The sequence below is a fragment of the Rana temporaria genome, chromosome 11 (assembly GCF_905171775.1).
Source record: "Rana temporaria chromosome 11, aRanTem1.1, whole genome shotgun sequence".
Classification (NCBI taxonomy): Eukaryota; Metazoa; Chordata; class Amphibia; order Anura; family Ranidae; genus Rana; species Rana temporaria.
Genome location: NC_053499.1, coordinates 92,062,549 through 92,085,003, shown reverse-complemented (window position 1 = coordinate 92,085,003; position 22,455 = coordinate 92,062,549). Strand labels below are relative to the sequence as shown.

Genomic DNA, 22,455 nt, shown 5'->3' with positions numbered 1-22,455 from the left:
GTTGGCATATTTCAGCCCCCTACAGAGGTACTATAACTCCCAGCAGAGCAGGTTGGCATATTTCAGTCCCCACAGAGGCGCTACAAGTCCCAGCAGAACAGAGGCACTACAAGTCCCAGCAGAGCAGGTTTGCCATATTTCAGTCCCCCACAGAGGCACTACAAGTCCCAGCAGAGCAGGTTGGCATATTTCAGTTCCCCACAGAGGCACTACAAGTCCCAGCAGAACAGAGGCACTATAAGTCCCAGCAGAACAGAGGCACTACAAGTCCCAGCAGAACAGGTTGCCATATTTCAGCCATCCACAGAGGCACTAAAAGTCCCATCAGAGCAGATTGCCATATTTCCCCCCTATCACAGAGGCACTACAAGTCCCAGCAGAGCGGGCTGTCACCTGTCCTCCAAACACAGCATTAGGAGACTGCCATAAACTCCTGCCCACTCTCCCCTTACAATATTGTCCTACCTCATGTCGCGCTGCATAGTGGGGCAGTGGGTATAATTTCCCCTCCTCTCAAGACGCGGCCAGGGTCTGCGAGCCAGTGCACCGAATGGAATACTTTGTGCGGGAGGAGGCCACGGCAACCGGCCGTGGGAACTGGGAGGAGGAAGTACAGGTGGGGGGGCAGCTTCGTGCACGGGGGCGCCAATGGAATACTTTGTGCGGGAGGAGGCCGCGGGAACTGGGAGGAGGAAGTACAGGTTGGGGGCGGCTTTGTGCGTGAGGGGGTGGCTTTTTTGCCAGCAGTGATGAGGGGGCGTTGACAGCAGCGGCGGGGGGCGGTGCCTGATTTACATTCGGACTATAAGACGCAGAGACATTTTCACCCATATTTTTGGGTGGAAAAAGTGCGTCTTATAGTCCGAAAAATACGGTAATAATTGCATACAATGTACTGTATTGTTGACCATTCTTTAACATTGATGGTACATTTTTTAGACTGCCTGTAACCAGAGTTTATAATTTGAAGAATTCAATTAATTGGTATTTTGATTCATTGTATGAATAAAATGAATTATTTGATTTTATTATATCTTCATTTCCTTTGACTAATACACCATGTTGCAAAAAAAAATCCTGAGGGAACATTCCCTTTTTTCTATATATTCCTTGGGGTGTGTGGCTGCCGGACTCTCATTACATGCGTTTTCCCATTTTTTTACATTCCTTATCCCCTTGTAGGCTCTAGAAAAGGAGGTCAGCCATGTTTCCAGATCCCATTATATTAGGAGATTATTTTCCCAAGCAGTCATAAATGGGGCTTTGCAGACCCGCTGAGCAAGTGACTAGTAGATAACAAAGATTCCACTCCTCTGTTCCCTGGCTTGTCCGCACCATAATTCGTAAGCTGTGAAGCAGGGTGGAATGGGTTTCCCTTTCCAAATTTTGTGGAGAAAGTGTAGAAAGCTAAGCCTGAAGTGTTCCTAGGTCGGGATCTCAAGCTGTCGCTCACAGAATTTCAAGAGTTGTTGGTCCCGAGGCCGTAAAAAAGTGTCAGATTCGATACAACCCCTTGTCCAACCACCATTTGAAGGATTTGATGTCCTGGGCCGGGGTGAAGTCTGGGTTGTTGAAAATGTGGGCTAGGGATCAGCATTCAGAGGTCAGGGCAGTCTCGGTTTTCAGCCTGTCCCATAGGGTCAGGGATTGTGAGAGGATAGGTGAGAGTATGGGGGGTCGTTCCCTGGAGGGGACCCATAGTAAGTAATCTAAGGTATATGTGGGGGTAGCCTGTCTCACTATTTGTATCCAGTCAGGTTTTTCCGATTTGGAATACACTGTGGAGAGTAGTGTTGAGCGGAATACGCCATATTCGATTTCGCGATATATCACGAATATATAGCCGAATATTCGAGAAATATTCGCTAAAATCGAATATTCGTGATATTTTATCCAAATGAAAATAATTGCCAAATTTCGACAAGTGCGGTAGGAGAACTCTGATTGGCTCATGCTGAAATCGAATATTCGTGATATATTATCGAAATTTCGCAAATGCAAATGCGAAATTGATTGCGGAATTTCGACAACTGTGGTAGGAGAACTCTGATTGGCTCCGATGCAAAAGAAGGGCGGAGAAAGTATTCGCTAATATTCTGAAATTGAATATTCGTGACATTTTATCCAAAAAACAATATTGCAAAATTGCGCTAATGCGGATGCGAAAATGATACCGACATTTTAACAACTGTGGTAGGAGAACTCTGATGCAAAAGAAGGGCGGAGAAAATAATCGCGCAATATTCCTATTGCCGAATATTCGCATTGCGAATATTCGGCAATATAAAATGATCGCTTCAGCTACTCGGCCCAGTGTCTCTAATCATACCAGCAATGCTTTTAGACGTCGATGGAGATCACTAGGATGTGATCTGTTTTAAAAATAAAATTGAAAAAATGCGAATATTCGGAATAGCGAATATTGGCCGCGAAATTCGATATATTCGCGAATACTCGAATATGCCATATTCGAGCCGAATATTCGCAATACGAATATTCGTGAGCAACACTAGTGGAGAGTTGAGCAAGTCGAGCCGCCTGGAAATACCAAGGAGTCGTGGTAGACCCAGCCCCCCATTTTAAGTCTGAAAAGGGTGTTCCCGGGTAACCTTTGCCCTTCTACCCCCCAAATGAACTTGGTTACTTTCCTTTGAAGGGATTGCAGGTGGTCTTTCCTAAATTTTAATCGGGATAGCTCTAAACAAGTATAGCAGTCGGAGAAGGAAAGTACCGGTAATTTTTATGGAATGTATTCTACCTAGCCAGGATAGTTCGCCCCAGCCCAATTTTTCAGGTCTGACTCAAGCTTCTCATAAGTAGGTGGAAAGTTGGCTGAATACAGGTGTTCTATTTTAGCAGTGAGATTGATCCCTAAGTATTCTAAGGAGGTGTCCTTCCACCTAAAATCAAAGTCGCACTGTAGTGTCACTACTGTGTCTGGCTTTAGTGAGATGTTGAGGGTGTGAGATTTGGCGTAGTTTACCCAAAGGCCTGAAACCTTTGTGAAATCTTTTAATGTTTTGCAGAGGTTGGGGAGAGATGTGATGGGGGATGTTATGAAAAGCAGCATGTTGTCTGCGAAAAAGGCTGCATTTATGGGTCTGGGCGCCACACGAGACTCCTTGGATGTTGGGGTTGGAGTGTATGGCTATCACTAGTGTCTTAATGGCGATGGCAAAGATTAAGGGGGAAAGGGGGCATGACTGTCTGGTGCCCCTGAAAATACTAAACGGTTTCGAGTAATGTCCTTGGAGGCTAATCATCGTTTTCGGGTTGAAATAAAGAGAGTGTAAAATGCCTAAGAGACGTTGACCGAAACCCCATTGTTCCATGAGAGGGAATATGTAGGGCCATTTGACGGTGTCGAATGCCTTGTGTAAGTCTAGGGATAGAAGAATCCCTTCTCATTTGGGGCCTCTGTCCCAACCCAATTGAAGAAGGGTGACTACATCAATGGCCCTCCTAATTTGGTATGGCCCCTGTCTGCCCGAGATAAACCCTACTTGGTCCTTATGGATGTATCTACCGATGAAGGAGGCAAGGCGATTGGCTAAAATGTTCGTCAATATTTTGAGGTCGTTGTTTATGAGTGAGATGGGTCTATAGTTCTCAACCTCCTCCGGGTTCTTGTTTGGTTTAGGGATTACTGTTATGTAGGCGGTATTGAGTTGAGGAGCTAAATGAGAACCCTTAGCTTTTGTATTTAACATTTTTGCGATGGAAGGTACTAGATTGTCTGCAAAAGCCTTATAGTATGGCACAGAAAGTCCATCAGGTCCAGGGGCTGAACCCGTTCTAAAGGTTTTTTATGACCTCCTTTATCTCCTCAGCAGAGAAGTCCACCTCTAGAACGTCCCTATGGTCAGACGAGAGTGTTGGGATTGGGAAATCCAAGATCAAGCTGGAAATCTCAGAGCTTTTGTCTGTGTGGGTCAGCTCGATAGAGTTTGTAGTAAAACTCTTGGAAGGCTACAAGTATCTTATTGGGGTTGGTTGAGGGGGGTTGTCCTGCAACTCTGATCTTGAGTAGGGAGTGGGTGCGAAAATGTGGGGAGAGCTTGGAAGCTAGCATAGAGCCAATTTTGTATTTTCGGTGGTAGAATTTTGCTCCACTCCAGCGGATATGTTTCAACTTAAGTTCTAGCCTGTTAGCATCCAGTTGTTCCTCTAGGGCTTTGGAAGGGCACTTCTTGTGTTGGGTTTTCAGGGCTGAAAATTAGTTTTCTAAGTTTTAATGTCTATTATCCTCTCTTTTTTGAGTTGGGTCGCTATGCTGATTATTTTGCCCCTGATAGCTACTTTATGGGCTGCCCAGAGTACCTTGTGGGGAGGTTTTCTACATAGTTAAGAAGGAAGTATTCCTTTAGGGAATTCTCTTTGTCTGTGGTACTGATGGGATCACTTAGGATGGATGCATTATGATGCCAGTGTGTCCCTGACGTCCTAGTGAGGGCGTTTTGTAAGGTGAGGTGGACCAGGGAGTGGTCTGACCAAGCTGTGTCAATGATGGTTGCTTTGTGCATTGAAGGGATAAGATTGGGGGGCACGAAGATGTGGTCTATCCTGGCATAGAACTGGTGGGGGGAGGAGTATTGAGAGTAATTCTTTTTTGAGGGGTTCAACTCTCACCAAATGTCAATCAGGTATGAAGGGATTTTGCTATGTTCAAGCTGGCCTTAGTGGGGTGTGTCAGCTGGGTCTTAGGAGGTCTAGACTTGTCAAGCCCCTAGTCGAAGGCCATTGGGGGCATAGTAAGAGATTATTGAATATATGTTGCCTTTGATCAAGCCTTTGACAAGTATATTGCCCTTAGGGTCTCTGTGTGTTGAGTTGTAGTCGAATTTGCAGTTCTTTGAGAAAAGGACCGTGACCCCCTTAGACTTATTGGCTGCATTCGCTAGGTAAGATGTTGGGTATTGTGAGTGTAGGAATTTGGGGTTATATCGAATTGGAAAATTTGTCTCTTGGAGCAAGACAATATCTATTTTCAGGGAGCAATAGTTTTTAAAAGCTATTCTCTGTTTCCTGGGGGGAGTTTAGCCCCTGAGCGTTGTGTGAGGCTACCATGAGATCCTTTTCAGTCAGGTTTAGGTCAGACATTGGGACAGAGGGGTGGAATGCTACTGCAATGACTGTCACTTACCCTTCGATGTCCTCTCCCGGCGGGGTCAGAGAAGAGAGCAGGGCTGGTCTCGGTCCGGGGTCTTAGGCCATATACAACCTGCTGACTGGCTCAAGAAAGAAAAGAGGTTAGGGAGGGGGAAAAAGAGGGAAACAAACAAAACATGAAACAACGTCTTCTGAGATGAATAAAGGCGTCCGGTGAGGAATAGTCCTGCCAGATACCCAACAATAGGCAATAGACCCAAAGGTCATCTAGGGTGTTTCGTGCTGTCCCTTTTGGGATAACTACGGCAAGTCCTTGAGGACGCTTGTGAACAGTGAAAAAAGAGAACCAAAACAAGAAAATGAAGAAAAAAAATCTGGAGGCAAAGGGCCATCCTAACAACGGCTTAGGGTAGGAGACCGAACCTTCATTAACAAAGGGAACTACAGTCCCAGAGTGGGGTGCCTGAGTAAGGGCAGAGAGCAGGAAAGCTTGATCATCTGTCTTATGGGGGCCTGCCGTCTATGGATTTCTTGGTCTTCCCTGTGTTCCAAAGGGGGGAGACAGGAATTGTTGGGGATGGTTGCTTGGCGGAGCTCGCCGATGCTGTGGAGAAATCCATGGGTGCTTCCTGCGATATCAATTTGAGATGAAGGAAAAAGTCTCTCACCTTCCGGTAAGCTGGAGAAGGCATAAGTTTTGCCCTGGATGGCGAATTTTACTGCAAAGGGGAAGGCCCAGCAGTACTTAATGTTCTGTTGGGAGAGGACTGTGAGAAGCGGTTTGAGAGCTTGCCTTTTTCGGATGGTAGAGGGGGACAAATCTGCAAAGATTTGTATTCGGTGACCTCGGCAAGTGACTTACCTCTTTGAACCGGATTTGTCTCATGACTTCCTCCTAAATGGCGTAGAAGTGTGGCTTCACAATGACATCCCTCAGGGAGCGATCCTTTCTGGGGGGTCCTAGGGCCCTGTGAGCTCTGTCCAACTCTAGGCAGGGGGGGGTGGGCGGTGTATAAAAGCTCCTTAATGAGGCCTTGTCCCGCGGAGGGGATATCCGTGATGTTCTCATGGAGTCAAGACACTCCCAGAGGGTTCCTGGTGGCGGAGGAGGAGGAGCAGGCCAGTATCAGGCGGCGCTGTGCTCGCTGTGATGCTCGTGGGGCAGGGGTGATGTGGAGCTCCTGACTCAAGCAGCCATCATGGAGCATGTGCCTAAATCTTATATTTTTGTAAACATTTAGCCAGATTCAGGTAGAGTTACGCCGGCGTATCAGTAGATACGCCGTCGTAACTCAGAATCTGCACCGTCGTATATTTAAGCGTATTCTCAAATTGAGATACGCTTAAATGTTGCTAAGATCCGACCGCCTGCGCCGTCGTATCTTAGCTGACTATTTACGCTGGCCGCTAGGGGCGTGTACGCTGAGTTACGCCTAGAATGCGTAAATCAGCAAGATACGCCTATTCACGAACGTACGCTTGCCCGTCGCAATAAACATACGCCGTTTACGGAAGGCGTTTTCAGGCGTAAAGATAAACCACCAAAAAGATGGCACAGCCAATGTTAAGTATGGACGTCGGAACCGCGTCAAATTTTAAAAATGTTACGTTGTTTGCGTAAGTCGTCCGTGAATGGGGCTGGCCGTAATTTACGTTCACGTCAAAACCAATGAGTCTTTGCGGCATAATTTGGAGCATGCGCACTGGGTTATGTCCACGGACGGCGCATGCGCCGTACGTTCAAAACGTCAATTACGTGGGGTCATGCCTTATTAGCATAAAACACGTCCACCTCTTCCCAATTTGAATTAGGCGTGCTTACGCCGGCACATTTACGCTACACCGCTGTAACTTAGGACGCAAGTGCTTTGTGAATACAGCACTTGCCTCTCTAACTTACGGCGGCGTAGCGTATATGAGATACACTACGCCTGCCTAACGTTAGGCACGTCTACGTGAATCTGGCTAAATGTGTGATATTGGGGTGTTTAGCTCAAGTGTAGATCCGTTTTTCCAGAGAGTCCACAGCAGTCAGTTTTCAAGTTTGAGGGCGTGGCAGCCCATTTTTATTAAAAGGAACAAAATAAAGTTTATACACAGGATTTCCCACACAGGGGTTCTTCTCCAGTAAATTCACACAACAAAAAATGCCAAGCCTCCTGGCTCCTAGGCTTACTTTGCCTTGCAGTTCCCTGCTAAACCGGCCTACTCCTGGTCTCAACAAGATTCTCCAGCCCCCTGGGTTTGCTCACTGTCCCCCAGACTTCAGGACTTCCTTCAGCCCCCTTGGACTTGCTAGTCGCCTCGGCTCTCCCAGCCTCCCAGCCCCTCCTCCTGGTCTCACAGGCCCTTGTAGCCGTCCCAACCTTCCCAATCCTTCAGACATGAAGTCTAAACTACAAAGCCCCATCCAGAAATGGCAAGATCCGGAGAAAGCTTTCAGAGCAGTTTTCAAATCTATGCTCTGTACCTCTACAGTCCACCTTAACCCCATTTTCATAGGGACAGAGCCTCGCTCTGCCACAATTGTTTATGTGAGTCTTTACCGTACCATGAAAGTCCAAAGTTGTCTCAAAACCTCTGCTTTTTTTGCCAGATTTGATAGGACGACGGTACATTACTTTTTTCATATACTTTTTTCAGTAGTGTTAATCAATATTATGAAAGGTGAGTTAATGGATGGATGTTATGTTTCACCTTGCATGCGTTCATTTGCAGAGAGCTAAGGTGGAAGAGAGAGAGAGAGTGAGAGAGAGCTAGGGTGAAAGAGAGAGAGAGCTAAGGTGGAAGAAAGAGAGAGATTGATTGATTGTTTTGTGGGTGACTGGGAGAAGCCCTTGACCTGAGAGGTATGATCCTGAACTTTCAGGTTAGTGCCTGCATGGTGAGGATTTTTTTTTCTGTTTTGTTTATTTTATTTTCATGCAACCTTTTAAACATAAAACTGGCTATATGTTAGATTTTAAGGAAACTTGTCGTTTGGACTAGCCTTTTTCACAGGGAAGATGATCCCCATTGAGCCAACCCCTCCAATATATATATATATATATTGAGGAGGAGAGGAGACTACAAGGGACTATCTGGGTAAAAGACAGAAAAACATGGTAAAATAAATATGTAGTTGAGATAAACCGAGCTGGATACAGTAGTAGTGCTAACACTAAGGATATCACTTACATAAAAGCAAGTACTAATTGTATCAAATAGAGGGCATACTGATGTACACCCTGTCAGAGGCGCCACCTACAGATGTGAATCTGAAAACTAATAAACAAAAAACAAAATTAGAATAATGGTTAATATATGCCACTATCCTCAAAGAGGGGCATATAAGAGAAAGTAAACAGAATACATTTAAAAAATATATTTTGATTATGAAGGAATGTTTTTTTTAATATAGGATAATCCGGACATGGTAACAAATAATAATTGGTGAGTCTCTATTGCACAAGATGCTATAGAGACTCACCAATTATTATTTGTTACCTTGTCCGGATTATCCTATATTAAAAAAACATTCCTTTCTATTCAAAATATATTTTTTTTATTTATTGTGTTTCTTTTCTCTTATATGCACATCTTTGAGGATAGTGGCATATATATTAACCATTTGTTAGGATTAAGTTCACCTGCTGGTGGCACTATCCTGCTCTGGGCTGTTTGCTGCAGTTCCAGTGTCTACCAGCAGGTGTCTCCCAGAAGCCTGCAGGTTCTGATCAGCCACACCTGGCTCCAGCTGCAAGGTGGATATTTAAGGCTGCTCCTCCCTTCCCCCAGTGCGTCACGATTCTGGTCCTTTCCTCTCTGCCTGCTACCAGCTTGTGCCTGATAACCTGCCCTTGTCCTGATCCATCCTGCACCCTTCTTGCCTTGTTCTATGCTCTTGTCCCCAGCCGTGTCCCTTTCCTTGCATCCCTGTTGCCTTTTCCCTTATGTTGTAGATATTGTATATAGATAGCTGTTAGGTTTATTAGTTATTCTTGTTTGCTGGAGTGGTTTATGTTTTCACTGGTTGCTGTGTATGTTTATTGGTGTATGTTCACTGTAAATAAATATCACTTAATACATATATCCTTTGTTTGGTCTCAGTTCCCTTGTGTAGCTATGTGTCTGGTCACCTTAGCCGCTGAACCTGACACCATTATTCTAATTTTGGTTTTTGTTTATTAGTTTCTTGGTTTTCTGTAGGTGGCACCTCTGACAGGCTGTACATCAGTATGCCCTCTTTTTGATACAATTAGTACTTGCTTTTATGTAAGTGATATCCTTAGTGTTAGCACTACTACTGTATCCAGCTCAGTTTATCTCAACTACATATTTATTTTACCCTATTTTTCCGTCTTTTACCCAGCTAGTCCCTTGTAGTCTCCTCTGTGGTTATCTCGGGACACTCTTCCCTATACCGGGGGATTCTTGCTCTGATCCAAGGTATTAGTTGTTGTTGGACTGTGGATTGAATGAGCAGCTGGGTAAGCATGAGTTATTTGGGTGGCCTCTGCAGTATTTATGACCACTTAGTGGATCAATTTTCTATTTTCATTGTATTCTTTAATTTTAGATATTTAGTAATAATTGTATGTTTTTTCATTTGTACAGTTGTAAATATTAGCATGGATTGCCTTTGCATACCCCTAAAGAAGCTTTGTTAGCGAAACATGTCGGGATCATTCGATTTTTTCCATTTTTGCTTAAATCTAACCTGCTAACTGTGACCACCATTTTCTTTGTAATATGCCAGTTCATGTGTAAATTTATCCAGGATCAGTTTTTAACCGGTCTATATTTAAATAAAACATATATTTTTATATCATTGGATCAAAACGATTTCTTTCTCATCACTACATGAGTATTTATTGCACCGTAAAAATCCCTTTTCTTTCTCCTTCCTTTTTTTCAAATATTTCTGTATGGGATGTGGTGCCTAACTTTTTGGGCGTTTTACCTCTGATTGGACTAAACCACTACGTTATATATATATTATATTTTTTTTACTACATTTTTGTTTTGTATGATTTTGTTTTTAACACACTGTGACCAGAGTGCCATAGTAATACTGTACTACTCTGGGTAAGTGATCAGGTTTTTTTTTCTTTTTACACATTAGGATTGCTTATACCAATTATTTTTATTGGTATAAGCAACCATTTTTACTTAATGAAACTGATTCATTTGGGTATTGAGTATTATTGTGATTGGGCTGTGCCATGTGATAACTGTGACCAATTACAGCTAGCTACACAATTAGACACAATGGATAGCATGAAAGGAAACCATTCATTGTTTACAACTGTCACATGATATGCTGTGATTGGTCACAGCGATCACATGGTGTTGGCAGTGAACCGGTACAGTGATCTGTCATCGGTGGGATCCAGTAGATACAGTGGGGATCAAAGTTTGGGCATCCCAGGTAAAAATGTGTATTAATGTGCATAACGAAGCCAAGGAAAGATGGAAAAATCTCCAAAAGGCATTAAATTACAGATTAGACATTCTTATAATATGTCAAAAAAAGTTAGATTTTATTTCCATCATTTACACTTTCAAGATTACAGAAAATGAAAAAAAATGGCGTCTGCAAAAGTTTGGGCACCCTGCAGAGTTAATATCTTGTACTGCCCCCTTTGGCAAGTATCACAGCTTGTAAACGCTTTTGTAGCCAGCCAAGAGTCTTTCAATTCTTGTTTGAGGTATCTTTGCCCATTCTTCCTTACAAAAGTCTTCCAGTTCTTTGAGATTTCTGGGCTGTCTGTCACGCACTGCTCTTTTAAGGTCCATCTATAGATTTTCAATTATGTGGAGGTCAGGAGATTGTGAAGGCCATGGCAGAACCTTCTGTTTACGCCTCTTGATGTAATCCCCCGTGGATTTTGAGGTGTGTTTAGGATCATTATCCATTTGTAGAAGCCATCCTCTCTTTAACTTCAGCTTTTTCACAGATGGCATCAAGTTACCATCCAAAATTTGCTGAAATTTTATTGAATCCATTTTCCTTCTACTCGTGAAATGTTCCCTGTGCCACTGGCTGCAATACAACCCCAAAGCATGATTGATCCACCCCCATGCTTAACAGTTGGACAGAGGTTCCTTTCATTAAATTCTGTGCCCTTTCTTCTCCAAACGTACCTTTGCTCATTCCGGCCAAAAAGTTCTATTTTAACCTCATCGGCTCACAGAACTTGTTTCCAAAATGCATCAGGCTTGTCTATATGTTTTTGTAGTGAGGACGCAGAAGAGGTTTTCTTCTGATGACTCTTCCATGAAGACCATATTTGTACAAGTATCTCTTTATAGTGGAATAGTGTACCACAACTCCAATGTCTGCCAGATCCTTCTGGAGGGATTGTGCAGTCAAACGTGGGTTTTGCATTGCTTTTCTCACAATCCTGCAAGCTGTTCTGTCTGATATTTTTCTTGGTCTTCCAGATCTTGCTTTAACTTCCACTGTTCCTGATGACTGCCATTTCTTAATTACATTCCGAACAGAGTATATTGACATCTGAAAATGCTTTGCTATCTTCTTATAGCCTTCTCCAGCTTTGTGAGCGTCAACTATTTTCAGTTTCAGTTTTATAGACAACTGCTTAGAAGAACCCATGGTGGTGATTGTTGGGGCAAGGTCAGATGAGTCTGGGCATTTACATTTACTTTGAGATTGACATCACCTGGTCTTCCCAGACGATGATTGAGAACAATCCATGACACTGGCAGGTCTCAGCTTTGCAAAGGGGGCAGTGCATGCTATAAATTCTGCAGGGTGCCCAAACTTTTGCAGACGCCATTTTTTTGTTTTCTGTAATTTTGAAAGTGTAAATGATGGAAACAAAATCTAACTTTTTTTAACATATTATAAGAATGTCTAATCAGTAATTTGATGCCTTTTGGAGATGTTTCCATCTTTCCTTGGCTTCGTTATGCACATTAATACAAATTTTTACCTGGGGTGCCCAAACTTTCGATCTCCACTGTACAGCCAGTGACAGATTGCGCCCATGAGGCTGGGAGAGATTATACAAGGGAATTCCCCTGCATCTTTCTTCTTTCTCTAGTGTCCAGTCACCTAAAGATAACTGTATATAACCTAGTCATAATGGTTAAATAGCCTGTGTCCCGTAGTATACTCCAAGAAATAGATTTTACTTGGAGGTCAAAAATTCTGTTTTTTTCTGTTTTTTGCTGCTGCTGTATCCCATAACTTAAATTACAAATTAAAAAATGGGGGATGTATTTTTTTGTAGGTCATGAAAGTAGGGAATGTGTGAAGTGTTTTTGTAGATTTGACTTAAAATTACTTAATTACAGAAAAATAACTTGCGTAGATATATGTTTTATTTTTAACATCACTTTGCAACTTTTTGATTTTAGTGTGGTAGTAACCCTCTACCGGGACTCACCAAAGAAGAGGACTGTTGTGGCAGTGTTGGAACAGCATGGGGACAGCTTAAATGTAACAAGTGTCCACATTTACCACGTGAGTCTTACATAAAGAAATATAAAACTATGTATTGCTTATGTGGGTTTTCCAAATTTGTGCTTTTAAAAATCACTTAATTTTGTTTAAATCACACCTTTAACAACAACTTTTGTTTTATTTTTGAAAAAAGTAAGGGTGGAAGTTGTTAGCTCTGCAAGGTTTTTATTGCGAAAACAAGAACAAATGGGGCACAGGGGTTGGATTTTCCAAGGGTCACAAAAAATGGGCATCACCCTCAGTAAAAAGGGAAGATATCTGGATTTGAGAATCCACAAAGAATCCAAAAAAATTCATTCATAGCAGAATAGAGCCAATGCATTTTGGGGTCCAACACACACTCCCCCTTATTCATGGGTAAGCAAGGCTACTCTGCCAGAACTGCTGTTCCAGTGATACTTTTCTAAAAAGAAGATGAGCCCAGTCACCTCATGTATCCCATTGAGAGTCACCAATGAACTCCCATAGAAGCAGTCAGGATTAAGTATGGGCGAACGGTTCAGCCGAAGCATAAGTTTGGGCCAAACTTTGGTTGTTCGAGTGTTCTGGCAAACACCGAACAATATGTTGAGTTCAGGGAAAATTCGAAAGCCACAGAACCCCGTTAAAGTCTATGGGACACTAACATTAAGAATCAAAAGAGCTAATTTTAAAGGCTTATATGCATGGTATTGTCATAAAAAGTGTTTGGGGACCCCGGTCTTGTCCCAGGGGACATGTATCAATGCAAAAAAAGTTTTAAAACTGCATTTTTTTCAGGAGCAGTGATTTTAATAATGCCTAAAGTGAAACAATAAAAGTATTGTCATAAAAAGTATTTGGGGACCTGGGTCCTGCCCCAGGGGACATGTATTAATGCATTTTTTTTTTTAAAACAATCGTTTTTTCGGGAGCAGTGATTTTAATAATACTTAAAGTGAAACAATGAAAGTGAAATATTCCTTTAAATGTTGTACCTGGAGGGTGTCTATAATATGCCTGTAAAGTGGTGCATGTTCCCATGTTTAGAACAGTCCCTGCAGCAAAATTTTATTTCTAAAGGAAAAAGTCCTGTAAAACGGCTAAAATGAATTGTCGGGTCCCGGCAATACATATAAAATTTATTGAAAAAAAACACGCATGGGTTCCCACCCAGTCCATTACCAGGCCCTTTGGGTCTGGTATGAATATTAAGGGGAACCCCGAACCAAAATTAAAAAAAAATGTGTGGGGTCTCCCCAAATGCCATTCCAGGCCCTTCAGGTCTGGTATGGATATTAAGGGGAACCCTGCACCAATTTTGTTTAAAAAAATGGTGTAGGGGACCCCCTCAAAATCCATACCAGACCCTTATCTGAGCATGCAACCTGGCAGGCTACAGGAAAAGAGGGGGGACAAGAGGGCGCCTCCCCTTCTGAATTGCACCAGGCCACATGCCCTCAACATGGGGGGTGCTTCGGAGTCACCCCCAAAGCACCTTGTCCCCATGTTGATGGGGACAAGGGCCTCATCCCCACAACCCTTGCACAGTGATTGTGGGGCCCCCCTATGTGAATTGGTAACGGGGTACATTGTACCCCTACCATTTCACCAAAAAAGTGTAAAAAATTGAAAAAAAACAAGAGCCAGCTTGGAACAAGTTCTTTATTAAAAAATAAAAAAGTCCAGTGATATAATCCATTCTCGACCCAACGATACCAAAAAAAGCCACTACTGATGCCTCCATAGGAGGTTCCCGTCGAGTGGCGATACTCCCGGTCTGATAAAGCTTTGACGCCATGTTTTTTTTTTTACGGTTTCCTCGTGGCATCAGATGGGGGTGGGGTCACCTGTGTACGTCACGAATGGCCCTGCCCTCAGCTATATAAGAGCTGTCACAACGGGAGTAGCGTCACTCAACGGGAACCTCCTATGGAGGCATCAGTAGCGGCTTTTTTCGGTATCGTCGGATCGAGAATGGATTACATCGCTGGACTTTTTAATTTTTTTTTTTTAATAAAGGACTTGTCCCAAGCTGGCACTTGTTTTTTATGCCTTGTACACACGATCTGAATTTCCAATGGAAAAAGTCAGACGGAATTTTTTCATCGGATATTCCGACCGTGTGTGTGCCCCATCTGAGTTTTTCCATCGGAAATTCCGATGGACTTAGAAAGAGAACATGTTGAGGGCATGTGACCTGGTATGGTTCAGGAGGCGGGGCGCTCTCTCATCCCCCCTCTTTTCCTGCGACCTGCCAGGTTACGTGCTTGGATAAGGGTCTGGTATGGATTTTTGGGGGACCCATACGCCATTTTTTTTTTAATTGCCGCAGGGTTCCCCTTAATATTCATATCAGACCCAAAGGGCCTGGTAATGGACTGGGGGGGGGGGACCAATGCCATTCTTTTCAATAATTGTTTTATCTGTATTGCTGAGACCCAACAATTCATTACAGCCAGGAGCAGTTTTTGATAATTTTTTTCCTTTAGAAATTATATTTTACTGCAGGGACTGTTCTAAGCACAGGAAAATGTGGCACTTTACAGGCATACTATAGACACCCCCAGGTACTAAATTTAAAGGAATATTTCACTTTCATTGTTTCACTTTAAGCAGTATTAAAATCACTGCTCCCGAAAAAACAATTGTTTTAAAAAAAAATTGCATTGATACATGTCCCCTGGTGCAGGACCTAGGTCCCCAAATACTTTTTTATGACAATACCATGCATTTAAGCCTTTAAAATTAGCACTTTTGATATTTCATGTTCCTGTCCCATAGACTTAAACAGTGTTTGCGTGTTCGAACAAATTTTTTGCCTGTTCAGCAAGTTCTGGTGCAAAAACCGAACCGGGGTGGGGGGGGGGGGGGCGGTGTTCGACCCATCCTTAGTCAGGATCTTGGCCAGAAGGGTATAGTGATTACATGTGGGTCCGAGCCCACTTGAGCCCACCTAAATAAATGAGGCAACTGTTTCATGCTCTAGAAGCATTGGAGGGCCCTGACACATGCTTTAGAATTATCTGGGAAAAAACTAGCATCATCAGCATTCCCTTTGGGACATGATATCATCAAATTAAGAACTCATTTTCCCAACAAATTTTGCATGGCCCATTCTGTAGGCTCTTAGTCACTTGAATAGGACTAGTGGCTCAGAGGATTCAACGGATGAGGCCATTTAAAAAAAAATAAAAGGTAAAACCGGGGAGCTGAACAGTTGCCAATAAGGAATACAACGGATCGGTATCCAACTGATTATCACCTGTAGAGGCGCAGAGGCCGATGTATTAATGATCCCTTACATGATTGTGTATCCTGCATACACATAGTTTATTTGGTACTAAAATTGGGGCCAACGCTAACAGAACCTCCTTCAGTAAATAGTTGTAGTTATCCCTCCCCTACATCTCTCTATGTTCTAAATACAACAGAATATCCACTGGAGAAACTTCTACAGATACCTTATACAGATTTCTCTCCATCTGAGAGATCTCAATATTTTCCTAGTCAAAATATCTTTATTTGATTGATAAAGAATTGTACAGGTGCAATAAAATGAAAGAGTTACAAAAAGGAGAAACTCCTTAACAAATAAACATAGTTATTTTACATTGTGAAAGGAGCTTATTTCAGTCAGCTTAACAATGCATACAGAAATAGTAGTGACTGATTATCTAGCTACCTAGGTTCGCTTTGCGTTACCTCATTTATCCAGTGTGGTCTAAACTGAATCTAGGGCCATGTCTTAGTTTACAGTCCATTTGTGCAGTCGCTGGGAGTTTCAACGATATTCAACATTGTAACAGTACTTGTGAAAACAAGAATTATTAAGCTAAGAACAAGTTTCTAAAGAGGGGGGGACAGGGGAGGATGAGAAGAGAGGGGTTGAAGGAAAGGGGTCTGCAGGAGCAATCTGAGTTCCGTTGTCATTGAGTAATATGTGCGTTGGGTTGTTAAATTGGCTGGGCTACCATGGTTGTAAAACATCATTATTAAATGCATTAGGAATTGCGTATGTGAACCAAGGCTTCTATATTTTCTTAAATCTGGTGGTCGTATCCATATCAATTGCCATCATTTTGGCGTGAGTCATTGCGTTGTTCATTGTATTTGTCACTTCATTTAGTGATAAATTAGGGGATTTCCAAGCCTTCGCAAGTGTTTGTTTCGCGGCTGTAAGAAGCTGTATAATTAGTTTAAATTGCATGTGTGACAAATTGTCAGGTTTTAGATTTAATAATGCCGTTTTGGGATCTAAAGGGATTTTCTTTTCTGAGAGTGTGCTGATTATATGAAAAATTTCCGACCAAAATGACAGTGCTTTTGAGCACGACCACCAAATGTGAAAGTATGTCCCTGGAGTTAAGCATCCTCTGAAACAGTGGTCCGGGTAGTTTTGTACGTATTTTGCAATCCTGACGATCTCAATATTTTCATCATATTCCCATTAGCTTGAGCTGTGATGCATGCATAACCTTTAGAGGAGGGAGAACCACTTTTGGGAGTTACTTTTTTCTTTTGTAGCTTAAATCACTCAATAGTCATTTGGGCTGCCTTTTTTTTTTTTTTTACGTTAAACAAGGTGTTTATTGAGTAAAAATGCATACAAAGTCAATCAAGGATTCGCGTGCAGATGTTACAATATGGTCACACATCTATAGCAAGCTTTGTGTGGTAGTATGTGCTGGTACAGTATATATACAAGATGTTACATATATTATGCCATTGAGATAAAGAAAAAGCAAACAATAGTGAGTTCAATATTGAGAACTGATGACAGGTCTACCATTAACTGCAGGTCTCCGAATCCTGCAGCCAGCGGTCCCAGATTTTATTATATTTGGCCGGGCAGCCTCGATTTGTGTACACGCACTTCTTGTAGGGTAGGGTTACATTTATTTCTACTTTCCACTCTGAAAAATTGGGGGGCAGAGGCTATGATCTTTCTAGCAGAGAATAATGATTCATGGAGGAAAGTTTTAGTATATTTTTCCATATCTTCAGGGAAGATCCCAAGCAAACATTGCTTGGGGTCAAGTGTAATGGGAGAACCCACCATGGTATCGTGCAAGAAAGTTACTATTTGTTTCCAGAGGTCTTGGATTTTTGGGCATGCCCAGAGGAGATGAAAGAACGTGCACGTCTCTTGGCCACACAACAGACACAGGGTAGGCTGGTTACGTTTGTATCTAGCTACATGTAATGGGGTAAGGTATGCCCTGTGAGTTATAAAAAATTGAGACAACCTGTCTGAGAGCCTAGGGGACATCGCTTTACAGGTCTCCAAAGCCTCCTCCCACTCCTCATCCTCCAGTGATCCCACCTCCCTCTCCCAACGGGGTTTTAAAGCAAACACCACTTTAATGGAAATGGGGGTGGACAGCATATTATAGAATGTGGAGATCAATCCACTTGGATCTGTGCTCTTAACTATAGTCATAATCGGATGCGGGGTAGTTGTGTGAAAATTGCACTTAAGCCGCATGTCTAATCTGGAAAAACCTGAAAAGCATACGATTACATAATGTGAACTCTTCTTTAACCACTTAAGACCCGGACCTTTAGGCAGCTAAAGGACCCGGCCAGGTTTTGCGATTCGGCACTAACAGACAATTGCGCGGTCGTGCGACATGGCTCCCAAACAGAATTGGCTTCCTTTTTTTCCCACAAATAGAGAAAAAAAATTATTTTGGTGGTATTTAATCACCTCTGCGGTTTTTATTTTTTGTGCTATAAACAAAAATAGAGCGACAATTTTGAAAAAAAATCAATATTTTTAACTTTTTGCTATAATAAATATCCCCCAAAAATATATAAAAAAAACATTTTTTTTCCTCAGTTTAGGCCGATACGTATTTAAAATGCATTGTTTACTGTGAAAATTACAATTGCAGTTTGGGAGTTAACCACAAGGGGGCGCTGATGGGGTTATGTGTGACCTCATGTGTGTTTACTGTAGGGGGGTGTGGCTGTAGGTGTGACATCATCGATTGTGTATCCCAATAAAAGGGATCACGCGATCGATGACGCCGCCACAGTGAAGAACAGGGAAGCTGTGTTTACACACAACTCTCCCCGTTCTTCAGCTCCGGGGACCGATCGCGGGACTCCAGCTTCGGACCAGCGTGCCCGCGACCCACGGCTGGGTACTAGCACAGGATGTACCTGTACGTGCATGTGCCCAGCCGCTCCATTCTGCCGACGTAAATGTGCAGGAGGCGGTCCTTAAGTGGTTAAATATTTGATAGGTTTTGAGATTTCCGTCTGAAAGTAGATGATGTAAGTAATAGACACCCTGTGCGGCCCAAAGCTCAGAGCCCTGAGCATGGAGGAATTCTTCTAAACCTCTGTTATGCCGTAGTGGTGTAAAATCATTGTACTGAGGTATCCCCAGTTTAGTAGATGCAAGATCCCAGATGCGCTTGATGCGCTTGAAGTGGCATAACAAGGACCGCGCATCCCCTGTCGGCTAAGTACTCCCGGATCCCGCCAAAATTGTGTACAACGCATCCCCAGTGAGTTGGGCACTCCGTGGGCAGAGCAGTAGTAGGAACCGCATACTGTCAGTTTTATCAATGTGAAACAATTGGGACAGTTGTGATGCAATATAATAAAGTTGAAATCCGGCAAGGCCATGCCTCCCATATCTGTTGGGATCTTAAGTGCTTGCCAGGCAAGTTTATGCCTACCGGTCCCCCAGACAAATGGCTTAAGGAGAGCTTCGAGCAATTTAAAGTGTTTTAGGGGAGGTATATCGGGGTGTGCCATAGGACATAGAGGAATTTTGGAAAAAGGACCATTTTAATCAAGTTTATGCGGCCCCACACCCCCAATGGTAAGCGGGCCCAGACCAGGATTTTAGTTCTGACCATTGAAAATAGGGGTTCTATATTGAGAGCAATATAATCAGCTGGGCTCTTAGAGATGTGTACCCCCAAGTACTTAATGGTATCTACCCTCTGAAGTGGTATTCCTGCCTGGGACTCGGGCGGTGGGAAGCTGTTAATCGGCAGAATCTGTGATTTTCCCCAGTTGATCTTAAGCCCAGAAAAAATTCTAAACTGTTCGATTACCCAGAGTGCAGCTTGAAGGGAAGGACCAGAGTCAGCGAGATAAAGTAATGTATCGTCCGCATACATGCAAATTTTTTCTATTAAGGGACCTACCTGTAATCCCACAATCTCTGGGGTTGTGCGAACGGACCCCACCAAGGGTTTCGCAGCAAGAGCATACAAAAGTGGGGAGAGCGGAAGACGGAAGACGGCCAACCATTCGCCACCACTTTGGTCGTGGGAGCCTGATACAGTAGTCTGACCCATTTATGGAACCCAGGACCAAAGCCATAGTTCTCTAGGCAGGGACAGGAACCACCTATTTATTCTCCTATTGGTCTCTTTGTTCTGTGCCATCCACTTCAATGGGGCATGATCCATCACCAGTTCAAACTGTCTACCCACGATGTAGTACCGGAGAGAATCCAAAGCCCATTTCACCGCCAAACATTCTTTCTCAATGGTGGCATAATTCTCTTCATGGGCCTTCAACTTTCGGCTGAGGTACATAACAGGGTGTTCCTCCCCCTTGATAACCTGAGACAGTACAGCTCCTAAATCCACATTTGACGCATCTGTCTAAACAAAGTCCAGTGAAAAATCAGGCAAATTTAAAACTGGCTGACTACATAAGGCCTGTTTTAAAGCCTGAAAAGCTGTTTCTGCTTCGGGAGTCCATTTGGTCATTACAGACTCCTTCCCTTTGGTCAAATTGGTCAGGGGAACAGCCTGTGAGACAAAATGGGGATAAAGCGGCGATAGTAGCCCGCGATCCCCAAAAATGCATAGCCTAAACTTTATTTATTTGGGGCTTGATTAGACCTCTTCCAATGGTATACCCCAGATACTTCGCCTCTTCTAGCCCAAGGGTACATTTTTTTTGGATTGGCTGTAAACCCGGCTTTCCAGGTGGAATCCAACACAGCCTGAACTTTTGGCAAATGCGATTCCCAATCCTCACTGTGGATGACAACGTCATCGAGGTATGCAGCAGCATAGGCTCGATGAGGCCGAAGGGTCTTATCCATGGTGCGTTGGAATGTGGCGGGAGCATTTTGTAACCCAAAAGGCATCCTCCGATATTGGAAAGATTCGTCTGAAGTTACAAATGCTGTTTTTTCCCTGGCCGACTCCGAGAGAGGAATTTGCCAATAACCCTTGGTCAGGTCTAGCGTTGTCATGTATCGGGCAGTGCCTAAGCGATCAATCAGTTCATCTATGCAGGGCATGGGATAGGTGTCAAACTTAGTGATTTGGTTAAGGCGGCGAAAGTCATTACAAAACCGCCAACTTCCATCTGGTTTGGGCACTAAGACAATGGGACTTGACCAATCACTATTTGACTCTTCTATAACCCCCAGCTCAAGCATTTGTTTTACTTCCTGGCGAATTGCCTCTCGCCGGGCTTCTGGAATTCTATAAGGCTTCAACTTGACCTTATCCCCTGGTGTGGTGATAATGTCATGTTCAACTCCGGAGACCCAACCTGGCAGGTCTGAAAACTTCTCCTTATTATGGAGCACAAATTCTTTAACCTCCTGTTTCTGAGTTTTGGATAGAGTCTCCGCTATCCCAACTTCAGGAACAGCCAGGTTAAATGGAGCAGAAAATCGGGTAGTCTTAGCGACCAAGGACTCTCTATCCTTCCATGGTTTTTTCCAAGTTCACGTGATAGAGCTGCTCAGGTTTTCATCTTCCCGGTTGGCTAATTTTATAATTCACCACTCCCATTTTTTCCAACACTTCATATGGACCCTGCCATTTGGCTAGGAATTTACTTTCGACCGTGGGGACCAACACCCTATCACCAGGTGCAAAGGAACGGACCTGGGCCCCACGATTGTAAATCCTTTGTTGAGCCAATTGGGCTTGGGCCAAATGTTCCTTCACAATCGGCATCACTTGGGCAATTCTGTCTTGCATTTGGGCCACATGTTCAATCACACTTCGATGAGGGGAACTCTCACTCTCCCGTGTTTCCCTGGCAATGTCCAGTAGGCCCCGAAAGTGCCTCCCATACAGTAGCTCAAACGGAGAGAACCCTGTGGACGATTGGGGAGCCTCTCTTATTGCAAACATCAGATAAGAGAGCAGATAATCCCAATTCTTTCCGTCTTTATCCACCACCTTCCTCAACATTTGTTTTAAGGTTTTATTAAACCTTTCCACTAACCCGTCTGTCTGAGGGTGATATACTGATGTATGTAATTGGGTCACTTTCAGGAGTTTACAAAGTTCTTTGGTTACCCTAGACATAAACGGGGTGCCTTGGTCAGTTAGGACTTCCTTAGGAAGACCCACACGGCTGAAAACCTGAAACAACTCTTTGGCAATGGTTTTAACAGAGGTGTTTCGGAGAGGAATCGCTTCTGGGTACCGGGTGGCATAGTCCATTATTACCAAGATGTGCCAGTGGTCAATCAAGTCCATAGCGATCCTCTCAAAAGGGACCTCGATAATGGGCAGGGGTACCAACGGACTGTGGAAATGTGGCATGGGTGCAGTAATCTGACACACTGGACAGGAAGAGCAGTACAATTCCACTTCTTTAGTGATTCCAGGCCAATAAAACCTCTGGGTGATCCTCTCCCGTGATTTTTCCGCTCAAAAAATGTCCCCCAAGAATGTGCCCATGGGCCAGTTCCAAAACCATCTTGCGGTACGGTTTAGGCACTACCAGTTGCTCAATGGTGTCCTCTATCCTCTGTGACACTCGATATAACAGGTCCCTTGTAATAATGAAGTAAGGGAGGGCAACCCTCTCGTCAGGGTTAACTAGCTCCCCATCTATCTTTACTACATTCTCCCAGGCTCTTAGCAAGGTGAGGTCCCTCAATTGCTCAGTGACAACATTTTCTCTGT

The 22,455-nt window shown here is 43.4% G+C and overlaps 1 protein-coding gene across 1 annotated transcript in view; it reads left to right on the top strand.

The window, feature by feature from the left end:
• The window catches only part of LOC120916886 (latent-transforming growth factor beta-binding protein 3-like), a 2,124,401-nt gene that overhangs the window by 603,495 nt on the left and 1,498,451 nt on the right, over positions 1-22,455 (top strand). The window contains 1 exon segment of the mRNA XM_040327823.1: positions 12,475-12,580. Within this exon segment, the coding sequence (XP_040183757.1) occupies positions 12,475-12,580 (106 nt within the window).